The sequence below is a fragment of the Phaethon lepturus genome, unplaced genomic scaffold (genome assembly GCF_000687285.1).
Source record: "Phaethon lepturus isolate BGI_N335 unplaced genomic scaffold, ASM68728v1 scaffold13437, whole genome shotgun sequence".
Classification (NCBI taxonomy): domain Eukaryota; kingdom Metazoa; phylum Chordata; class Aves; order Phaethontiformes; family Phaethontidae; genus Phaethon; species Phaethon lepturus.
The window spans coordinates 38,384-59,783 of record NW_010552595.1 but is presented as its reverse complement, the minus strand read 5'-3'; the positions used below and the strand labels follow the sequence as shown (position 1 = coordinate 59,783).

Sequence of the window (21,400 nt, the reverse complement as noted above, 5' to 3'; positions counted from 1 at the left end):
ATTTTGCTGGAACTAAATGCGTTCTTTCCTCGACATCGCAGTTACAATAGGAAACCCTCAGCCTTCTTACTCCCACCATTTGCTATTCAGAGTACGGTAGAACTGTTTTAGACTTTAGAGCAGTGCCTTAGGTAAAAGGAAGAATGTATTTTTGTATGATTGATAGCTGTTTCACTCTGGCAGAGACAATCATTCTAATGAAAAAGATGCCGATATTTTTTCTGTGCTGATATTATTTGTTGAATGATCTGTTACTGCTCTATGTAAATATGTGTGCACTGTTAAATAAACTTTGCAGTTGAACAATGCTTTATTTCTCTCATGCTAAACCTTACCTTACTAGGAATCACCAAGCCCTTGCCATGCTGACCTGCCTTGAGCTGCACTCCAGTACTGCTCTAACTACTCTGCGCTGCAGATTCCCAAAACTAGTAGCCTCTGTGGCAGTTGCGTTTGTGTGGTTGGGAAGGTATTTGTACTAACAAACACCTTTGGAGCCAGCCGTGTTTGTACATGCTGACGACATGTTCATAACTGTTGAATTCTTTAACTTGCTTTTCACTGCAAGCCTCTGCCTTTTACTTGTAGCACCAGTGTCTTTATGTTCTAGCGGTGAGTGACCGACCATCAAGAATACAGCAAGATGCTGCCTTTTGTTTTTCTTGCGAGGGTTCTTTGTTCTTATCCTTTTGTTCTTTCTTTTGTGAACGAAAGGGAAGGACTGGAGCAGCATCCAATACTTCTGTATGGTATCAACCACTGCTGTGAAAAAAAAACCTTAAACCAGCATTCAGGTTGCTGAAGGGTAGTAGTAGATCTGTGTATGGACTGCGGCTCTACATCTGTTCTCCAAAGGGCTTTTTCACACAGGCTGTTCTTGGCAGATGGTCCAGTGTCAGTTATATATTAAAAAAATTAATTAGTTTCTGGAAATTGTTGCTTTGGTCCTCAGCTATTTAAGGGCACTATGGCAGAACAGCTGATTCTGCTTTGCCAGTATCAATGTAGACTCGATTGCAGTAGCTCAGCTGTAAAAGGTGTCAATTGTGTAAGAGGGCAAAATGAAAAAACAATTTTCCAGACTGTAGGACTCCAAGCAGGCACTAGTCTCATCTTTATTAGGTCGTAAAACATACACTGACATGACAGGAGAGCTATCATTGTCTGAGCTATTTTTAAGGCACTTCACTTCTAAATGCATGTGCATTTTGTTGTCGTTGAAAGATTTAATTCTTGTTAATGGATTAATAATTGTACATAGACAGCGTCATTTAAACAATGATGTAGAAAGAGCTGATGAGCAAAACTTTTGGGCAAACCATGCGGAAATCAAGACTAAAACAAGTTTATGGAAACTTAACTAAAGCTAAATCATACTGGCGAAACCTTGTTATAAGATGAAGCCATTCCATACACTTGCTGCAGTTTCGTGGTGTGGGGTAAGCTAAGGTATTTATTATTGTGCTGCTATTAATGGTTGGTGGGATATGTGTAATGTACCTGCACTTGTAAAAGCATAATAATGAACTCTCTGATCCCAGGTGCAATCTTTGCATCTCTCTTTCTGAGGTGCACGCCTTGTCAAACCTCCCTCATTTAAGTAAGTGCCAAGCTTAAATGTATACCAGACAAGTTTAAAACTAGCTTTGTTTTAGTTTAAGCCACACGTGGATTATATAGTACGTGGTGCTCTAATGCTGGATCTAACGGCATTTCAAGCCTTTACACTATGAGTTACTTGGAAGCAAAGTTAGATTTTTTGCAACACTACATGCTTTTGTACTGCAAGAGCTTCAAAAGTCAAACCCAGTATATTGTGGCTACTTAAGTTTTTATACTAAAATGGAAAGAAGTTAAAAGTCTTAACATGCAAAAACCTGCTCCTTTACCAGGACTGTTTTGGAAAGCAGGGCTCTAAAATCCATTTTACAGCAGTGGCTGTCTGTTCCTTACAGTCGTTTGGGACACTCAGCACAGTAAATTTTTCCGTTATGGCAAACAAAGCGCTTGTTGGCCAGACCACGGGCACACTTTGTGCATTTGAAACAATAATCATGCCAGGATTCATCTTCGTAGTTAACCACACTGGTTCCTCTTCCAAATCCTGCTAGGAGAGAAAACAATTATAGGACGGCGATAGTAGCTTTTCCCTTGGCTGGGTTAGCCCACCAAACAGCAGATCCCATTCTTACTGCCTCCTGTACTTCTGTAGTCTTGCAGACCATATTTGTACGTCTAAAATACCGGCCAAAACTGCAACTGAGCCATATTGTTTGCTGCTCAGTATTACTGCTCTTAGAGAAAGAGGCAGCTTAGCATAAGGCTTGTGTGGCTTGTCTCTGCAATAAGCTTTTTCCCTTGGATCCCTTCTCCAGTAAACAATCAAGCCGAAGGAAAGCTCAAGATGTAGAGCAAGAACAGGTTGGGCTAAACACCCTACATGGTTTCACAGGCTCAGATCCATGCTCTAAAATGCAGAATGGAATGCAAGTCTCCTGGGAGTGGCAGGATAGTGCCCACATTTCAGGGCTGTTACACGTAAAATACGTCGGAAGCAAAGCCAATGTCACTTTGAGGCAATACAACACTGCTCTTTCTAGACTTAAGGTTCCCAGATTAAGATGTAGGTGGGAACAGTTCTAGTTGTGGAAGTTTTGAAGGAGGTAAATTTGAGGCGTGCAAAGGGTGAAGAGCTCAGTTACTGACTCCGTTACTCCGTCCAGCAAGAGCATGTGGCTTATAGTTAGATCACATGTAAATTGCTGGGATTGGGCTGCTAGACCTGCTTCTGCTGTGGGCGCCCTCTGAGCTGCATGTCTCTCAGGATTGCTGTTCCCACCTTAAGCACCCACTGCCCTTGAGCTGCATTTAATCCAACATACCTGTAATAGGATTCTTGCAGCCAGCACACTTCTTGGCAACACACTCCTTGTAGCATTCAACACAGTAAAACTGATCCTCGACAGCTGTGAAGCGCTTCCCACCCAGTTGCTTCTTGCAGTTGGAGCAAATGAAACACTCTGAATGCCAAGGCTGTTCCTGGTAAGTGAGTCCTCCAGAAGTGATGGGCTACAAGGCAAAGAGCATAGATGCGTTTCAGAATCGGTAGTGAGGAAGAGAGGTGATACAGGCATGGGGTGTAGGGTAGGAGGGCTTTGTCATGGAGAGGATCTCTTGAAAGTTTGCATTAAAATGGTGCAGCATTTGAGTTCCTCTAGCCTGAATTCCTGCATGCCTGGAGCTTTCATAGTTTATTTTACCTGCAGCAATTGCAATTCTACACTAAACGTGCAAAAGTTGTAAAACTGCTGTTTTATAAAACATTGTTTTACTGCTTGAATACACAATACCTACTAGAGTGCTTAAACTAACCCCGAAGCAAGTGCAAGGCCGGTGCCCGCTTGGTTTCGGCACAGCTGCCATCAGATACCCCTACAGCCCCTGCTTGGGTACTGGAAAGTGCCAGGACCGTTAGCGCGCTCGCATTATTACACCACCAGCTGTTTGCACCAGTATCGCAAGGAAAGAACATAAGCGTCGGGTACAGCTCCAGCATGACCTGTCTACTGGTTTACTCTTGTAACTTTCAAATGACATGTGAGGGCTAGTTCTGGCAGCTGCCTGTGCAAAGTGGAAGGACTTACATTCTTGCATTTAGCACAGGTCTTGGCAAACTTATGCTCATGGCAGGAGACACAGTAGAAGTCATCACCCTTGGGGAAGAAGCTCCCTGATCCAATCACTTGCTTGCACTGGCTGCAAGTGAAACAGTCCTTATGCCAGACCATCTTCTTGTACTCAACATTTTGGTCTCCTGCAACAGACAGAAACAACTTGTTATGTGGGATTTCAGGCTTGGGACAAATTCCCCACCCTCTGCAACGTAACATACCTGTAGGCAAGACCTGTCCATACCTATGCCCAGCACTTCAATTGTAACATGGACAAGGGATGAGCTGTTAATTTCTGTATCTGACTTTAGCCAGGGCCTTCTAGATTTTCTTACAACATTTGTCAGACAGGTGCCTGAGCTTTCTGAGAAGAGGACCTTGATTTACAGAGCAAAGCTTTTGGTAGAAATGGTGAACAGTCCATTTGAGGGTTAACTGCAAAGCAGCCTTTCAACACTTGCATAAAATGAGCAGGTGAGAGTGACAGTCAAAACTTGCACCATTTTGCGGTGCTCCAGCCTTCCACTATGATGCCCATACCCCTAACTGCAGCCTCCACAGCTTGATGAACCGCCATGGTTTTGCCCTAGAGCAGAACTCAGCAGTCGTATCCACATCACTGGCACCCGTACCTGCAATAATAGGCTTGAAGCAGCCCTTACACCTGGGTGCATCCTCAGTGGCAGTGCAGTTGCTACACCAAACCTTGTTGTTCTCCCTCAGCATGAAGGGTTCGTTGACCAAGGATGTGTAGCACTTGAAGCAGCGGAAGCAGTTGTCATGCCAGTAACGGTTCTTGAAATGTAGCTCCTGAAAGGAACAGAAGCGGAGTGAGCAATAGGCCCTTCTCTCTTGCTGAGCAGCCCGAAAACCAAGCTACTGTCTCAGCCTTGGCAGTAAAGGATAGATTTGTTAATTCCCAAGCATGTCTGCATTCAGTAGTTCGAGGTGCAGCTTGTCTGCAGGCAGTTAAGGGAAGGACATTTAACCAAACTCGGTGACAGAAAGGGCTTAATCAGAATCGCATTCATTTTGGACTTTCAGGGTAGCAAAAGATGCTTTAAACAAACAGCTTTGAGATTTGAAGCTCTCTAAGTGTGGGCTTCTGTGGTTGTCAAGTTCCCTCTAGGTCAGGTGTATATTATTGCCATAAACATGAAGCAATAAACATTTGACAAACTAACAAAAATCAGACCCTAGGTTCCCGAGTGCTTTGCCCACAAGATGGGGGGCTCTCTTCAGCACAATTCAGCGTTTGCGGCAGTTGATATGGCTGAATCTAGATCCTGAAAACAGCTCCTGTGCAAAAGCAGCCCATCGTGACCATCCCTGCGGCGGTGCCCCAGAGCCTTGGGCCCTCACCCAGAGGACTCACAAGAGAACCAGTTTTCACACGGAAGCTCACAAACAGACCAGAGGCGGGAAAACAAATGGGAGGGAAATCACCATTTGCCTGTCTTCTTGTCACCCATTTAACTGCTCAGTGCTCACCTTGGAGTCAGCTCCGATGGGTTTCTTGCACTCAATGCAGGTGTTGGCACAGAACTTCTCGAAGCACTTGACGCAGCAGTGGCGGCCCTCTTTCTGCACGTACTTCTTCCCTTGGAGCGGGTCACGGCAGTAGTGGCAGTCAAAGCGCTCCGACATGGTGCCCACAGTGTAACTGCCAGGCCCTGCAAGAGGAAAGAGGGTGACGTTACAGCACCTGAAGCCCTGATAACTGCTCCAGCTTCTTCAGTCTGTGCAAATAGAAAGTACCAGGAAGCTGGCTCAGCAATGAGCACATGGTGGTGTCACGCTCCTTGAGGGCTTGTTGGTAGAGAAAGCAGCTTTGGTACCGGCACTGTTAGGGGAATTTTTCTGTCAAGCAGTCAGTGGTTTATAAAACACAACAGCTCTCTACCAACTGCACTGGCATTTTCCAGCTCCCGCCAGCTTTGCCTTTAGGGTGTAGGTTAGGGGAACCATCACATTCGGAGAAGCTGGGTGCAGTATACAACCTAGGGTGGGTCACAGCAATCACAGACTCGTACACCTGCTAAAAACGGCAGCTTAGACGTCCCCTCCCAGGTCACGAATTGCCATTAGGATACAGAGAAAGAAAGAACACGAAATCTCAGAAGAGTGTGGGCTACAGTATAAACCCATGTGGGCCGACTGCTGGCTGTGCTCTGGAGCTCAGCAAGGGCAGCGGCCGTCCTGCCGCCTGGAAGCACTGTGTTTGCCGCTGCAGTTAGCATCAACAATGTATTAGTAACACAAATATTTTCAGTTCCCTTAACAGCCATCTAAGATACGAATGTTAGATTTCTGCCTAGCGAGAGGCAGGATGGGCTCTGGCCAAGCACAGAAACGCAGCGCTCTGCCTGCTGGGGTCCAACCCGCTGCGAGGGCAGCGCTGCAAACTTTGCTTTGCTCTGGGAGCAGTTGCTGGCAAGGAGAGCAGAGTCCCACGCCAGCCTTTCCTTCCCCATCCCCTTCTTAAGAGGAAGGATACTAGACTTTTATTTACATATTCCACATCAAGCACGGATAATGATACCTAATCACTCACTGAGAGCCACTTGGTTCATTATGGCCAGGCCCACTGCGGGCCTCAGCGAGGTCCTGGCTGCAGTGCCGCATAATTTGTGCGCAGAAATCGCCGCCAACCATGAGCGGAGCAGAATAGTTTCCATGTTTCCAGCCTAAGCCCTCAGCCAGCTGCAGCCCTCCGAGGCCTTTTGTGCTGGGTAGTTGTGCAGCTTCCAGCTGCGTCTTTTCACCAAGCTTTCACATATAAAGTCATAAAGAAACAAAAAAAAAAAAAAAAGAAAAGATCTCCCTACATGTAAAGAAACTGCTTCGGTTCACGCCAGCAGGGCTCTGCCAAAGCATGATGTTCCACCACGGCCAGGGAGCCAGCACATCAGTGGGTGTGGGGGCTCTTGACCAGAGGATTTTCCACTTCGGCCAGAGAGTGCTCGCTCATGCTTCCTCCCCAGACACCTCCTCGCAGCCTGCACGCCCAGTCCCAGCCTCCCAGACCACCCCTGCTATCGGCTCCCTCCATTTCCCCGATGTCCTTCCTCAGGGGAAGCCAACAATGCTCCTGCAGGGGCTGCAAAAGCTCTGGCAGGGTTATGCATGCCCATGAAGTCCCAGAAAGGCAGCTCCGTCTCTGCCCCTGCTGCTCATGTCCCTGCCCTGCAGACCCCCGTTTCCCCTGCACAGCCAACAGCCTGGGACGCAGCCTTGAACCTTCTGCACCATCAGCAACAGACGGGGGATGCAGCAGCGGTTTGGCAATGGGGGCTGCCAAGAGGAAATTTAATTATTCTTTTCCTGATAGAGCTGCAGTGCCAGCACAGAGCAAGAAAGAGAAGAGGACGCGGTCAGGCAATATAAATTGCTGCTGCTTCCTGCTGTGAGGTGGTGGAGGCCATTAGCACCTCCATCGTGTAGCCTCACCTCGGACCACCCCACCAAGCCCTGGAGGTGCTTGCTGCCTGCTCCTGGCAGAGCTCAGCAGCACAACAGCCTCCTGGTCCAGCCGTCCTGCTCCAAGCTCCAGCACAGAACCTTTATAAACTCCAACAGGGCTTGGGAGTTTTTGGGATGTAGAGAGGGCGCGTCATTCCCGGCTGTGCCCTCGCAGCCGGGGGGGTCGGTGGGACCTCATCAGGCTCACCCCTGGCTGTGGGATGCTGTGTGGATAGGACCACTGTGTTGTTAGGACACGAGGACCTGTTTACACAGCTTTTCCTTGGACACCTGCCCACCCCAGTAATTCTAGATTTACCATCAACCGCATGACCCAACCTGCCAGAACGAGAAAACCCCACGCCGGCACAGGAGCCCACCGGGGCCGAGGGATCGTTGCTGCCGCCTTTGTGAATATGGGGCTTTGCAGCAGAGGCACCAGTGCAAGCGCACCTCGCCAGATGAGCACACACCAAACCCAGCGGGTCCTGACCCGGGCACAGCCCTGCCCGGCAAGCCCAGGCACCGCAGCAAGAGGTGAGGGGTGGCTTCTGCCTTCACTGCCTCCTTTTGCTGACCAAATTTCTTTTTCTTTGAGAGTAACATGCTGTTGGCAGCACAGCACAAGCAGCCCCGACACAGCCAGGTGCAAAGCCCAAGGAGGTGCTTGCCTGCAAATGTATGTTTTGCCATTATTTCAGAGCTCTTCTTCTGCCTCATCTCTGGGTTCAGGAAGCTGCTGGATGGGTGGCAGTGGAAGATGCTGTGGGCACTGGTCACAAAGGAGCTGATTTTCTCCAGTACCATCTGCAAGCCAAGAAGGAACCGGAACAGGACACAGGAGATGGGACTCACGCTGTTACTTTGCAGATTTTAAAATGCAAGAGTCATTTCACTGCCTCCTCTTTGTCACCCTTTCGATAACTGCAGGCCAGAACAAGCTGGAGCATTTCTCTTCCAGAAGGCAAGACAGATAGTCCTGGAGAGGAGCATCGCACAGGGAGGCTGCAGCAGAGGTGGGGGCCAGGTTCACACCCTTCCCTTTCCCCTAAAACTTACAGAAGCAGGCTGGAGGCCGAGCTGGCAGGAATTGCACTCTGTGGGGACTGAGGTCTGGAAATATCGCCTTGCCAAGGTCAGGAGACGGCCATGTCCTGCTGACAACTACGCCAAGGCTTGTGTTTGTACCGGTTCAAGTAAATGAAACAAATAAACAGCTGGGAAATGTGGAAACTATGTGAGCCACAGCCAGCTCTACAGAGCTTTACCAAGCAAGTGAGTTTAATTTAGAAGAAATGCAATTGCACGGAGACCAGGGCAAACGGTATTGAAACGTTCCTGATCTCAGGTTTAGGGTTGCTTTCAAACAGAAGATGTAATCATGAACATATGGTTCAGGGAGTAACATAATCCTGTGTTCCCATATAACGCATCATGTGCTAATGTGAGACACCAATTTATCACAGCAGCCTTGGAGCTCCACAGACAATTAACACTGGGCCTGGCAGCCCCAGGAGCTGGGCTGTACATGCAGACATGCCAGCTTCTGCCTACCTTGTGCCATCTCATGAACCAAAAAGCCCCTCTCATCCATAGGCCAGGGCATTAATTTGCTTCCAGCTTTTCCAGGAGCTTTCTGCCCTCAGCGGTATCATCCCTGATCTATCCCCTTGCCTGCAATGAAGATGCACTGACCACGTTGTCCCAGCAAACGTGCTGGCTGCTCATGGTTTCTGCTCACCCATGGCATGCTGAGAGGCCACCATCAGCCAGACCATCTCCTACAACCCTCCCACGGGAGCAGCCCACCCAGGAGCTGGTGCACAAGAGCCCTGAAAGCAGCTGGTAGAAGCTGTGCTGAGACCACCAGATCATTTTCCCAGAGTATAGCAAATGTCCATGGAGACTTAAGAGCTCTGCTAACCAGGGGAAAAAGCATTTAGTATCCTACTGCTGCTCCCCAAAGCTGTCCTGTCCCCTCTCACAGAAAGTAGACAGAACAGATATTTGTTGTGCTCCGAAAAAAAAGAAATACACCTTCTAGAGCCTGGTTGGCAGCAGATCATGGTTTTGGAGATGTTTATCTCCTTAATACCCTGTCCACCCTCCAGCTGCACCACGTCTCCACAGCTTAACTTCCCAGAGCTTCCAGGTGTATTAACCCTGGCCTGTCTTTTCTGTCTGGAAAATAGGCAAATCATGAAACTAAGGACACACTGGAATCATGAATCCTCCTCACTCTTCCTTGGGGCATTTATTTTAGTGCACACTGCATAGCTTCCTTGTGCAAGCTGTGCAGCAGCTGTTGAGCACACAGTAGGGTTTCACACCAGTGGCATAGCCATGCTACAGCAATGTCAAACCCGGTGCTCAATGCAAGCACGCCTGGTTTTAGTGGTTAGTTTAGGGAGTGCTGTACCTGTGTGCTTCATTTCGGTGGTACACTTAAAACAGCAGCAGTACGCAGACGTGTTTTAGCTTGGAAGTTTCTGAACTGAACACAGTTTCTTTGGCTGTACGTTTGCAGCGTCTCTGCGCTGACAGCCTGGTCAAGTGTCTCCTGTTTAACCCCGGGAGAATCACATACACTGAGGACATGCACTGATCCAAACCCCATTTCAGCTTGACTCTGGGGCTACAGCACTGGATTTAGAAGACAGAGGAAAAGTATGAACAGACTGGAACTGTTCTCTCGCCCAGGCTGACATCCAGAGAGATTTCTGCTGCAGAGAGGCAGGTGAGAAGAGAGAGCTCAGGCTGATGAGGAGAGGGGTAAGTGCAGCACATGCCCATCCTTAAATAGCCTAGAGGACCCTCAATAAAAATAAGAGCTCAAGAAAAAAAACAGCAACACTCCCAGAAATGAACCCCCCTTTAAGCAAGGTGTCCCTCTCCCACCAACCCTGGCAGGGTGCTGTCTAAATGTAGCTCCCTAACGGAGTTGGCTACAGCTTTAGGGCGGCTGGCCAGACCAGTGCCCTTCTCAAGTATCAGGGTATTTGGCACAAAGACCCGCTGGAATTCAACCCTAACATTTACCTGACCACAGAGGTGCCAGTTAGCCACTTGCTTTTCAAGAGCAGCCCCTCAGTCCTTGGACAACCATGCCTTCCATCTTTCAAATGAAGATCTTAAATGTTTGGGCTCCGCCAGCTTCCACACACCCCAAGTCATGCTGACATCATGCTGTGGAGCAGTCACGGGGCTGTCCCAGCTAGTGGTCACAGTCAGGGCTATGTCTGTATCCTACAGCATGGCAAGCTTTAAGATGGAAAGGAGGGTATAGACTTAAGGAATGCCACCCCACAAAAGCTATTGCATTAACACAACCCCATGCCTCTCCTGTCTGTTCCTGTCCCCCATGGCTCCTGGGCTGGTTATTCCCAGTTCAGGCGACTGCAATGCAGCACCACAGTGGTTTGCAAAACAAATGCAACCAAAGCACTCTGCAAAGGGGGCTGAAACATAGCTGATAAGCAAAGCACTTAGCACAGGATATGTGTTAATGTCTCTGGGGAATATGTTTAAATGTGATAAACCACCAAGGAAGAACTTGAAGTGTGGTCTCTAAAAACAACCAGGGAAACTTCACTTAAACCTTAGAGACTATTCTGCTGCTTAGGAAAGAAGATGAGGCTGAAGGTGTTAACCCTCTGTCCTTTGCACAATGCATACTCTATGGCAATATAGAAAGAAAGAAGCAATTGCTTTTTGAGTCTCCATCAGTTTGATTTTTCTCAGCAGACTGAGCACACACAGCCCCCATACCAGCAGGTATTGTCTACACCTTCCTATTTCAGCTCAGAACCTGGCAGTCCGTGGTCTGTCACCTGAGTTACTATCCTCAGCATTTCTCTATGCAATGTCGCATGGTTTGCTATAAATACCAGGGAATACTCTTAAAAGAAGGGTCCCCTTAATCTGAAATGCAGCACTCAGGACTGCACCTCAAGGTCACTGGCACACTGCCTTAGACAACAAGGAAAGAAAGAAATCACTTGCCGGTCATTTTTGCTGGGGGAGCTGGCAGTCAGGAGTGGAGAGCTGTGCTCTCCCACTGCCAGGCTGGGGCACGTGCGAGTCTCATACTCTATAATTCAAAAATTAGACTGTTGATAAAATGGAAGCGTCTTTATTTAGAACAAGAACAGCTCCAAGTTCCTCAGGCGGTTGCCAAAACATTCCCTACGGTCCTATTGCCACCATGTCTGAGCACATCCCAATCATTATTAAATCTTCACAGTTCCCCAGGGAAGAAGGGACGTGCTTTTAAAAAACACACTGCTCCAGCCCTGCAAACACTTCCCCCAGGGTTTGCTTTTGCACTTAATACAGAACTCAGCTAAGGCTAATAAGGCTCCAGTGTGCAAAGCATCACTGCCTAGAGTAAGTGTGAGCACTTAGGCAGAGTTTAAGCAGTGAAGTTCAAACCTTTCAAAACAATCCAAATCAGGTAGAGCAAGAGAGTCCTGTCCAGTAGTTAAGTCACTCTGCAGCTGCCTTAAGCTTTGACCTTTGAGACTTCTCAACGATGTTCCCAGCTATGCACAGATCTGCCCCCACCTCTGTAGCTGGCTGCCCTTCTCATGCCCAGATACACCCAAGAGCCAAACGTGAGTCTTTCTCCTGCTGCAGGGAATTCACCCACCAGGGCAGGCACTACAGCAGCCCACTGCACCCCACTGCATCTGTCCCGGAGAGTGGGTCTCCCTGCAGGGTGTGGGAGCAGATGCTGTGCTGTGACTTGTGTGTGACAGCACTCCGACTGCAGCATCTGCTCAGAAGACACTTCAACATTTTATATTACAGCACAACATCAAAGCCATTGGTCCTTGCCCCTGAGAACACCTCCCTGAGGAAGATGAGAACGAAAAGAAAGATACAGTGGGAAGTATAATGAAAGGATGCTACAGCATCAGTCTCATGCACTGAAGTTAAAAAATAAATGTCTTCTTACTTTTTAATTGAATGAATTGTTCTTTTTAAACACCTTTGAGATGTTTAAAAATGAAACCATAGAAGTCAGATTTTCCTCAGACAGGTACCTTGCGTAATGTATATCTGCGTCACACAAGCAAATCCTAAGCAGTTACATGGTCGTGCCCTGTCCTGGGAGGCTGAGCATGATGGTGAACAGCATGCTGTGACTGTCCTCCCCAGTTTTGAAGAGGCTCTATGTTCCCAACCAAGTCCCATGAGCAACACTGTCCCCTGGCTCCTGGTGTGTGGCAGCTCAGTTTGATGCCCACGGGAGCTGTGCCCCAAACTTGACACCCTCTCCCCAGGCACGTGCACTCCTTGGGTTTTGTCTCATCAAGAGGTGCAATAGCACTGCCATTGTACGTTGTGCTTGTAAATAGATGCTGGACACACACAAACATGATTAACTCCAGAGAATTGGACAAGCTTTTAAAAATCCCAAAGCGCTTTCAATTGTCTGTAATTGGAGGGCTAGAGGAGTTTAGTCACAAATGGGAAGACACAACTCATCTGCATGCCATGGGGGACATGCAAAACATGGTCTCAAGATTCCTGCCAGTGTTAATGGGAAGGAAAAGCGTTAACATTTTCCTGTCACTGGCAAGGGTCAGCCTGTTTGAGCTACAAGACAAACATAGAGAAGAGGGAGGAACCACAAACTTCCCACCAGAGCAGAGAAAACCATCTGGGTTTACAGGCAGGGCTTCTGCATGCTGACTGCAGTAACTGGCATAGCAAGCTTGCTGCAAGGAGGAGCATCATCCCCCATTTTCACCCAGTCTTCCTCAAATTAACAGCTGAGCACTAGCCTTCCCACAGCAGTAGATACAAAAGCACTTGCCATCCAACGCATTTTACAAAATATGTGGGGCACCACCACTGCGCTCCCAGTGCCAGACCCCCACACTGGTTATAAGCCCATTTGCCATCATTAGTTACAGCTGCAGATTGCGGAGGGTTAAGACTGCATTCAGATGAGTTATTTGTCTGATGCAGGGGCCTGTTAGCAAAAACTGCCTCCCCATTTACCAGGCATTGCACACACAGGGCTTCTCCCACAGCACCCGGCAGCACGTCCACTTTACCTGTGTGCCTGTGGAAAGCCATGATTAGCAGCACAAAGTCAGCAGCAGCCCCTTAGGTAATAGAGTTCACAGTCTCTTGGCTGATTAGGAGCTGCCCCGTTTGATAACATACATTTAAACGGAGGCTATTAATACGGACAGGACTCCTACCAGATGTCCACTCCCCTCCCCAGAGATCACAACCTTAATCCCCCTTGAAAATTCTTACCATTTTAGGTGATCCGAGGGAGAAGAATAGGATCCAAAGACCTCTAGGTCTCTGTAGGCAACATGTAAATACCTGCCCGGCTACTCAGCACCCAAATTAGTCCCAAAGGCAGAGTGTGCCTCAGGAACTTGACCCCATGCTAGTACTATTTGGCCTTGGCTTTAGAGCTAGATTGTGTCTCATAACAGTCTTGAGCTAAATTACAGACCCGACGTTAATTCTGCACTGCCATTGCTGAAGGGAAGGGGTGGATCACAGCCCCATGGGGGCCGGAGGGGTTACAGTCCCAGGAACCGGCAAGGGGCTGTCCTCTGGCTGTAGGGCCCAGAAAGGACATGGGTTGTACCACTGGGGACCCAGCTGAGAGCCCACAGAGGTAACAGAAGATAACTTCATGGGGGACCTTAGACTTGCCTTCAACATGAAGGTCACGTTGAAGTTTAACTGCCAGTAAAATTACCATACCTGGTCCTCCTCCAGTTTTTCTCTTAAGGAAGCTCAAGGCATTAATTGTTCAAAGTGAGCAAGTCCCTGAAGAACAGCACTTAGAAAGCCAGGTTTCATGATTATGGGGCTTCTGTAGCATCAAACAGCATGGCTGGGCTCATTCCCACATCCAGAGAGCACTGGCTGTTCACTCAGGTGTCCACAAAGCTCCCTGGAAGATCTCAGCTCCACGGCTCCAACTGACTTATTTCCACCGAAGTCACAACAAGGAGCGGAGGGAGCTCTGGTTCAGGGCTTGCTTTGGTGGGGACGCACAGGCTGCAGCAGCTCCACGGCCGCACGATCACTGAGAGTTATGCAATCAGCAGCAATGGCGCACGATCAGGGCCGGGGGCCAGGGATGCCCAGCTGCTAATCCTGCCTCGACACTGACTGACTGCATGGCCGTGGGAAAGTCAGTTAACCTCTCTGACAGCCACTGGGAAGAGCCAATGTTTATCATTCCTTTCACGGAGCCCATCATGGTGGTGTCTGGCCTCCAAACAGCAATTGGCATCTTCAGCCTGAGGTGGCCCTGCTACAGCCAGGAACACCTCTGCTTCCCACTTGCAGAGGTCCCAAGAGCTCCTCAAACACACAAACGGCAGGGCGCACACAGCCTCCAGCCCCGGCGCCAGGCTCAGTGACCCCCGGGGCCTTTGCATCCATCTCAGAGCTCCCAGGTAGCACACGTGCAAGGTCAGCATCAAACCAGCATCTTGACATCTGAGTTTCCAACACAGCCTGGAAAAAGCCTCACTTGACAGCATACTGTCTCAAAAGAGCAAAGCATGGACCCACTTGCGTAGCAAATTGAGGCTGGGAAACATGCTAAAATACTAGCACAGTGAAATACTTTGGCTAGGAAAACGCCAACGTTATTCTGCCCCAGCTCATCTATAAACTCAAGCAAATTGTTTGCATAATTCAGATGGTAACAGGAACCCTAACAACTGGTATTTTCCTGTGCTAATCTTGCTGTGCGCAGTGTAATATTTACAGACGTGAGTTCATTTTTGGCAATGCACGTAGAGTTTGCACCGTTAACCATTCTCACTCCTTTCTACACAAAGCGCTGGCACTCTCCCGCTCAGCAATCATTTCCCACTTCCTCCAGAATACCCTCATATTTCAATCAGAAACAGTAACCTTTGCTCTCTGTCCCAAAAGGCAGAATAGCATTGCTCTACAATGTCAGCAGCTGCCATGTCCCACCCCAAAGGCAGCTGCAATTCAGAAGCGGTTTGACAGTATGGCAGAAGCATGTGGAGAGCAGGGACGGACACTTGGCCATCAAAACATTTCATGTGCACAAATGCACGTGTGCATGACACATGCAGCATGACAACAGGCAGGGGCTGGAGTAGGTGAGAAGAAAGCTTGGCCAAAACACAGGAGGAAGACCCAGCCCTGCTGATGCCCGTGAAGCTTCACTGTGAAACTCCCTGGAGCAGCATTGCATGGCACAGCTCACATTGCAAAGCCTCCAGTGATCCCCCAGAGCAGCCTGTAATAAAGGCCATTTTGTTTGCATTTGTGCCCCTGTGCGCCAACGCAGCAGGGATGGGCTGAGGAACAACCCTTGCTGAGAGGACAGGGCTGCTCTTGGTTTCTTGGCTGGTTTTAGCCGTATGACCTTGGACAATTCCCATTTCCTGCCCCAGTCCCTCTTTTTCCCCACAAACCCAGGTGATTAAACACACCAGTGGTGCAAGGCATAGCATAAGTGCTGAGGAGGGACATCATTACCCTGTGAAATACAGCAGGGAGCAGAAACGCCCAGGAAGGAGAGGGTGCTAGCCAGGCACCATGTGGCCACGGGTCCCAGAGAAAAGGGTGCTACAAACATGTCGGCGAGTGCACAGCAGGGCATGCAGGCTTGGGTTTTCATGTTTTTGATGTTAAACCTGTCCTGTAGGTTTTCAGGACTTCAGGGAGCTGGTCTGGACACACTGACCCCACCACACAGGTCTGACTGCAAGGAGGCATGGCTGTGGCATAGTGTCATCCACTGGGATAGACAAATGATTCACATTGTGGTTTCCAGAGTATTTTCTTGCCCTAACAATCCTGCCAGAAAATGTCTGTGTGTCTCAGCTTGCTTACACATCCTGCTGTCACTCAAGAGGCAGAAAGTCCTAAATAGAGCCAGTATAGCCCAGGCATTGATGAACTATTAGTCACTGTCATCAAAGAAAGAAGCGGGCAGCAGTAAATACGAGCAGGAGGGGAGCACCTGTCCACCTCTTAGAGTGTAACGCTGTACTTTCTGCTTCCATACACACTGCTTAGCAATGCGCAGTAAACCTGCATAGAAAAGCACGCTAGCCATTCACTGGGCTCCCCATAAAAAAAGAGCCCCATATTGCTCCCTACCCTTCCTGCCGTGCAGGCAGGCGCTGGACTCGCTCCACGCTCCCACTCTGGCTCGAGCTGCTGCTGCGGTGGTACAGGACCAGCATGGTCCCATCAGTCAGGGCTGCCTCAGGCAGCACGGGGGTTAGTGCTCCACACCCAGGTTTGCTCCCACCCACCATTTGCACCAACACTTCCTTCTTTGCAAGTAACAGCACAGCACATTCAGGGGGGGGTTTCTTTCACTCTTGCCTTGCATGCAATGTGTGTTCTCCCACAGCAGAGAGCACTCCTTCTGCCCAACCTATTGCAGACCCCAGTTAAACTTCCCTTGGTTCTTCTGAGGCAGAAATGAATTAAAAAAATTTTTTTTAAACATTTGAGGTGTTTTTTTGCTAAAGAGAGTTTGCAGGAAGCCAAGCAATAAAGGAGCTGGATTTAAGAGGAGAGAAGACACAAATACCGCGCTCTCCAAGAAAGAATCTACCTTCATGCTTGCAGCTGGTCCATCAGCAGGACAGGGAAGGCAGCAGCCCCACTGCCACAGAAATGCCGGGCAGGTCTGGGGTCCAGGACTGACACCTGGGGCTGATCCAACTCCCCAAGGACTCAGTATCTTGTGTGCTTCCTGCTCCCAGCACTGGCTCCACGCTGGTGAAAGGCACTGCAGGACAGTGTTTGGAGACCCTCCAGAGAGGGCTGCCAGGAGATGGCCCCTGCTCTGCCCCCAGCCAGGGACCCCGCGTGCCACCCACAATCACACCTCAACCAAAATGGGAAGTTGCCACCTAGTCCTTTCAAAAAGCCAGTCCAGTTTAAAACCAGTTTCTCTTTGAAGTATCACAAAAATGCTTCAGAAGACTCAAACCTGGCTCAGTTCCCCTGTTCGGCATACAAGGATGCGCCTCTGCACCCTTGAAGCATCCTGCGGGTACTCACATGAACGCAAGACAGAGACACCCTGGTTCACACGGGATGTACCCACATTCAGAGCAAAACCAGCAAGAATATCACTATAGCGATAGAGGGGACGAACATACCAGCCAGGACAGTTGAGAAGTAAATGGGCAGCACATGGCAAAGGCACACAGGGTGTTTTCCTTTTTTCCGTGCTGAACTCTAGCCCACAGCTGGCTCAGATCTGTGTGCTGAGCCTTTCAGTGCCAAGGGAAGCTTTGAGAGTCAGCTGTGGAGGTAGGGCTACAGAAACTAGGAATAGATTTATAAGGAAGTAGACACAGGCTGGGTAACCCTTCATGAACTCAGATACAGTGTGAGTAGAAACAAAAGGGGGAAAAGGCGGAAGGATAAGAAGAGAGGAAAAAAAATAAGGATGAGGATATAGTAACAGACAGGAAAGAATGGTGAAGAGATAACAGAGCTAGAAATAAAGGCATCTGAAAAATAGCAAAACTTGGAAGAGATATAAATGAGGTTTTTCCCATCTGCCTCCATCCACAGGCTGGACTGTCTCCAACACTATTCCCGTGGCAGCTCCAAATTTATTTCCCTGCTGCCATCTGCTCTGCAGCTCTCCTCCACACGCTCCAGACTGGCACTCCTTCCCATCACCTGTTGCTGACATGGCAGACCTCTGGCTGCTGCTGAAAGCCAAGTGACACCAAGGCCTGGGGCAAGCATCTCCACATAAATCAAGAGCTGCTTTGTAGACCCAAAGCTTTGTTCGACTCCTGTCCCCACTCCTGGCTATGTGAGGGTTGGAGAGCAGAAGCCGCAGTGTGGTGGGGCATAGGCACCATACAGACCCATGGCAGCAGCCCCAGGACATACAGGCTCAAGAGAGGACGGGGGTGAGAAGAGGGTCCAGCAGTATTAGCTGCTGCATAGGGCTGGCTTTGAATCAACTGCACAAGAAAGTCCATTTCTTCCTATCCCTGCTCCCTCCTCCCTGTGGCTCTTTGCTGTATTACAGATAAGATGCCAAGACTTATATCTTCCAGAAGCAGGGATGCTGAGTGCCTGCTGTGGTCCCTACAGTTAGATTTAGACCTTCAGTACAAGCTCAAAAAGGGTCAGTTCCAAAAGTCTGAAGATTTTTTTTTTTTAATCTCTTAGGAAGACAACTGTGTTAGTCTTAAATGCACTAGGTTAAACCTGGGCTGTGTTTCTCTTTCCAGCTCCGTCTCCCATGTCCTTCTGCCTCAACTCAGTCTGCAGAGGGGAGCTGTGAGTGTGCAGGCAGCAGATTGGGAGGCTCAGCAGGCTGCCCACAACCCCCTTGCCTGAACTGCAAGGTGGAAACAACAGGTCAGAACATGTGGGCACATCAGCGAACCCTAAGGGGAGACAAAGACTGCCTTTGCTCTTCTTGGGGGAAAGATCCACATGTACTGCCAAGACTGGTCTGATTCAGATGCCTTGTAAGCACGTCAAACCCGTAACTGGGCTAAAAAGCCTCAAACACAGCATTCACCGCTTCCTTCCCAGCAGCCTTAGGGCAGAGTCGTGCACAGATGCACCCATCAGTGCCCAGTTTGAGCAAAGCAGCCTCAATGCACTACAGCCAAATCTGAAGTCCTCCTCAGAGGTCACCTGCCCTGAGAGGAGCAGAAATCAGCTGTTTCTTGCAAGTTCATTTACCACAAAAGCAGACAAAGGTGCAAGAATAAGGCATGGGGTGTTTACCAGGGAAGACGAGCCAGCAGGCACGGGGGAAGCAGCCTGCGTGTCCGGTGACACAGGAGCAGCAGGGAAGATCTCCAGGTTAGCATCTCGGAGCCCCCAGCGGTGCCACGCTCTCACCCACGCCAGCCAGGCCCCTGCATTCTGAGCTCCCATGAGGAGCTCTGGGGTTTCTGCTCACCACAATGCCCAGAGCTTTGGCTGCAGCTACACAGCGCTGTGCCCTCAGCGGCGGCAGGGGCGTGAGGCCCCTCAGTTACCAACAGCACTTCCACTCGGGCTGATGCGGTCCTTGGAGGAGCCCTCCCTGGGGCCAAACGAGCTGCACCACAACTGAGTTATTCCCCAAGTTATTACCCCGAAGCTTCATGCATAGGACAGCGGAACTCCGCAGGGCTATCTTGGTCAACTGCAGGGGTCTGTCTTTGTTCAGGTTTAGATGCAATCACGTGGAGGGGGAACGACCAGTGGAGTCAAACATGAGACAAAGGTTTGCAAGTCACAGCCTTCCCCCCATGGCTTAGCCCTGGCTTCAGAGCTGAGAAAAGTTACTAAGTCCCTGTCAAATAAATATCACACTGATCCCAGCCAGGCAGCATGGCAGTCTTTTCCAGGAAAGATGCGGTCTGATGAACACTCACAGCAATATAATCCTACCATACTCACACAATAAATGCTAATGTCGGAGCTTCACCAAGTTGTTAGTGAGCCATCACTGAAATAATATTTCACAACCTCCATTACGCTCTCTGCACTCCTAATTACTTTCAATTACTTCTCATAGGCACGGCAGCTGGCTGAGCGATGCTCTTCCCCAGTGAAGTTAAACAGCTCACTGTGGAGAGCATGGAAGGAAGTTCAACTATTAGTTTGCATCACTGCTTGAAAGCTGGGTCATTCACCTCCCCTGGAAATCTACCCACAAGTCAGAAATTAGCAGCTACTCAGACATCAGCTACACCACACGTGCTCTCCAGCATCCCCCACGTGCATTTACTAGTAGCCCTGCCACCCTCTTGTGTCCATTCAGCGGGACCCGGCAGCAGGGAAGACTTGCAAGACGGGCGCTGCAGGCTATGCCTGAGCTCTTCCTTGCCTCCTCTGAAGGCTGGGAACGCTTTTGGCATGATGTTTTCTAGCAAAACATCATGTGCCAGGGAAGCTGCTGGGCAGTTCTGCAGACCTCCTTCCTCTGCCCCCACAGCACAGTGGGCCAAGCCAAAACCCCACACAAGCCGTGTTCTGCAAAAGACCAAGGAGCCTTGCTGTTGACTCTTTAAGAGCTTTATTTTCAGGGGAGTAGAAAGGGCTGTTTGTGCATGGACTGATTCTGGCAAAACATCCTCCAGAAACAGCGCACCTGGGAGACACTGAGGATAGAAAACTTCAGCTCAGATGGTCAGAGATAGGTAAAGCAAAAGCTTCTCAGAAAAGGGCTGGGCAGAAGCACGCTGCTTGGCTAAGGGCAAACACAGGCCACCGCTTCAATGAGAAGGACATGCCCTTCTGAGCATTGGCATGCTCGTTGGGAAGACTCCCTGGCATCCAGCACACCATCAAAGCACTGCCCAAACTTGGCACAGGCTCCGGGGCCATGCCCTGAGCACTGATTTAGAGCTGGTAGGAGCCAACCCTAGTGTATGGGTTTAGCAGGACAACCAGCCCATTACCCGAGGCATGGGACAGTCACCTCGAGCAAGATTACCATTTGGCTATCTACACCTTCAGTTGTTAGACAGTGCTGATGGCTGAAAGGACCAAATCACTCTTGTTATGTGGCCATTTTAAAAATAACCTTTCCCAAAGCCCCATAGTGCATAACCCTGTGCCTGTCTCGGCTCCAAGAGCCGACGGAGATCAGCTTGCAGGGCTGACGGGTATTTTTGGGCACTCTGACTAATTGTCAGGACATATGCTGGGCATTCTTTACAAGGAAAAACCAAGCTGCAAAGTCGCCTCCAGTGAGGCCTATGGGGTTGGATTAGTCACAAAAGTTATTCTCAGAAACCTCTGCATTGGGAGGGTTTGATTTAACTTCCGACTTCAGAAAAGTGCATTTTAAAATGGAAGAAGAGGTCAGCTTCCTCACACCCTGACACTTACAACAAAGGCTCAGCCAGGCTGGGCTACATTGCACCACCACCACCAAGGGCAGAAGGGAAAACCCTTCACCTTGGAGTGACTTCAAATTCACGACTGCTTTTTTGGCACCACATCACATGGGCATTTGCTGGCCATGCCAGGGGACATGCTCCAGGACAGTCTGGGGACATGCTCCAGGGCAAGCCAAGAAGACACCCACCAGAGGGGGATGAGGAGTCTCACAAGCACCTGCTCACTTCTAAGATGGAGCCATAGTACAGCCTTCTAAGGGACCTTGCTCTAGTCCTGCGTTATCACACATTTCCTCTGCTGAAAGAGATGCCATTTAACTTCCCCCTTTGCCCAGGCTTAGTTTGTGGCCAGAGTTGACTTCAGGCACCATTAACATTAATATTTTGCAAATCAGC

General features: G+C 49.3%; 1 protein-coding gene across 3 annotated transcripts; it reads right to left on the bottom strand.

The window, feature by feature from the left end:
• Window positions 1-1,949: 1,949 nt before the first annotated feature.
• Window positions 1,950-13,515, bottom strand: FHL1 (four and a half LIM domains 1). Of its 3 annotated transcripts, none has more exons than XM_010291266.1 (6): window positions 13,479-13,515; window positions 5,163-5,344; window positions 4,304-4,481; window positions 3,645-3,814; window positions 2,883-3,069; window positions 1,950-2,104 (listed from the first exon to the last, which is right to left on the bottom strand). In XM_010291266.1, the coding sequence occupies exons 2-6, from the start codon at window positions 5,316-5,318 to the stop codon at window positions 1,950-1,952; spliced, it is 846 nt and encodes a 281-aa protein (XP_010289568.1). In that variant the 5' UTR covers window positions 5,319-5,344; window positions 13,479-13,515. The 3 variants fall into 3 exon arrangements, with proteins under 3 accessions (XP_010289568.1, XP_010289566.1, XP_010289567.1); XM_010291264.1 differs by lacking the exon at window positions 13,479-13,515 and adding an exon at window positions 13,199-13,306 and having other exon boundaries at window positions 1,950-2,107; XM_010291265.1 differs by lacking the exon at window positions 13,479-13,515 and adding an exon at window positions 13,199-13,306.
• Window positions 13,516-21,400: the final 7,885 nt, after the last annotated feature.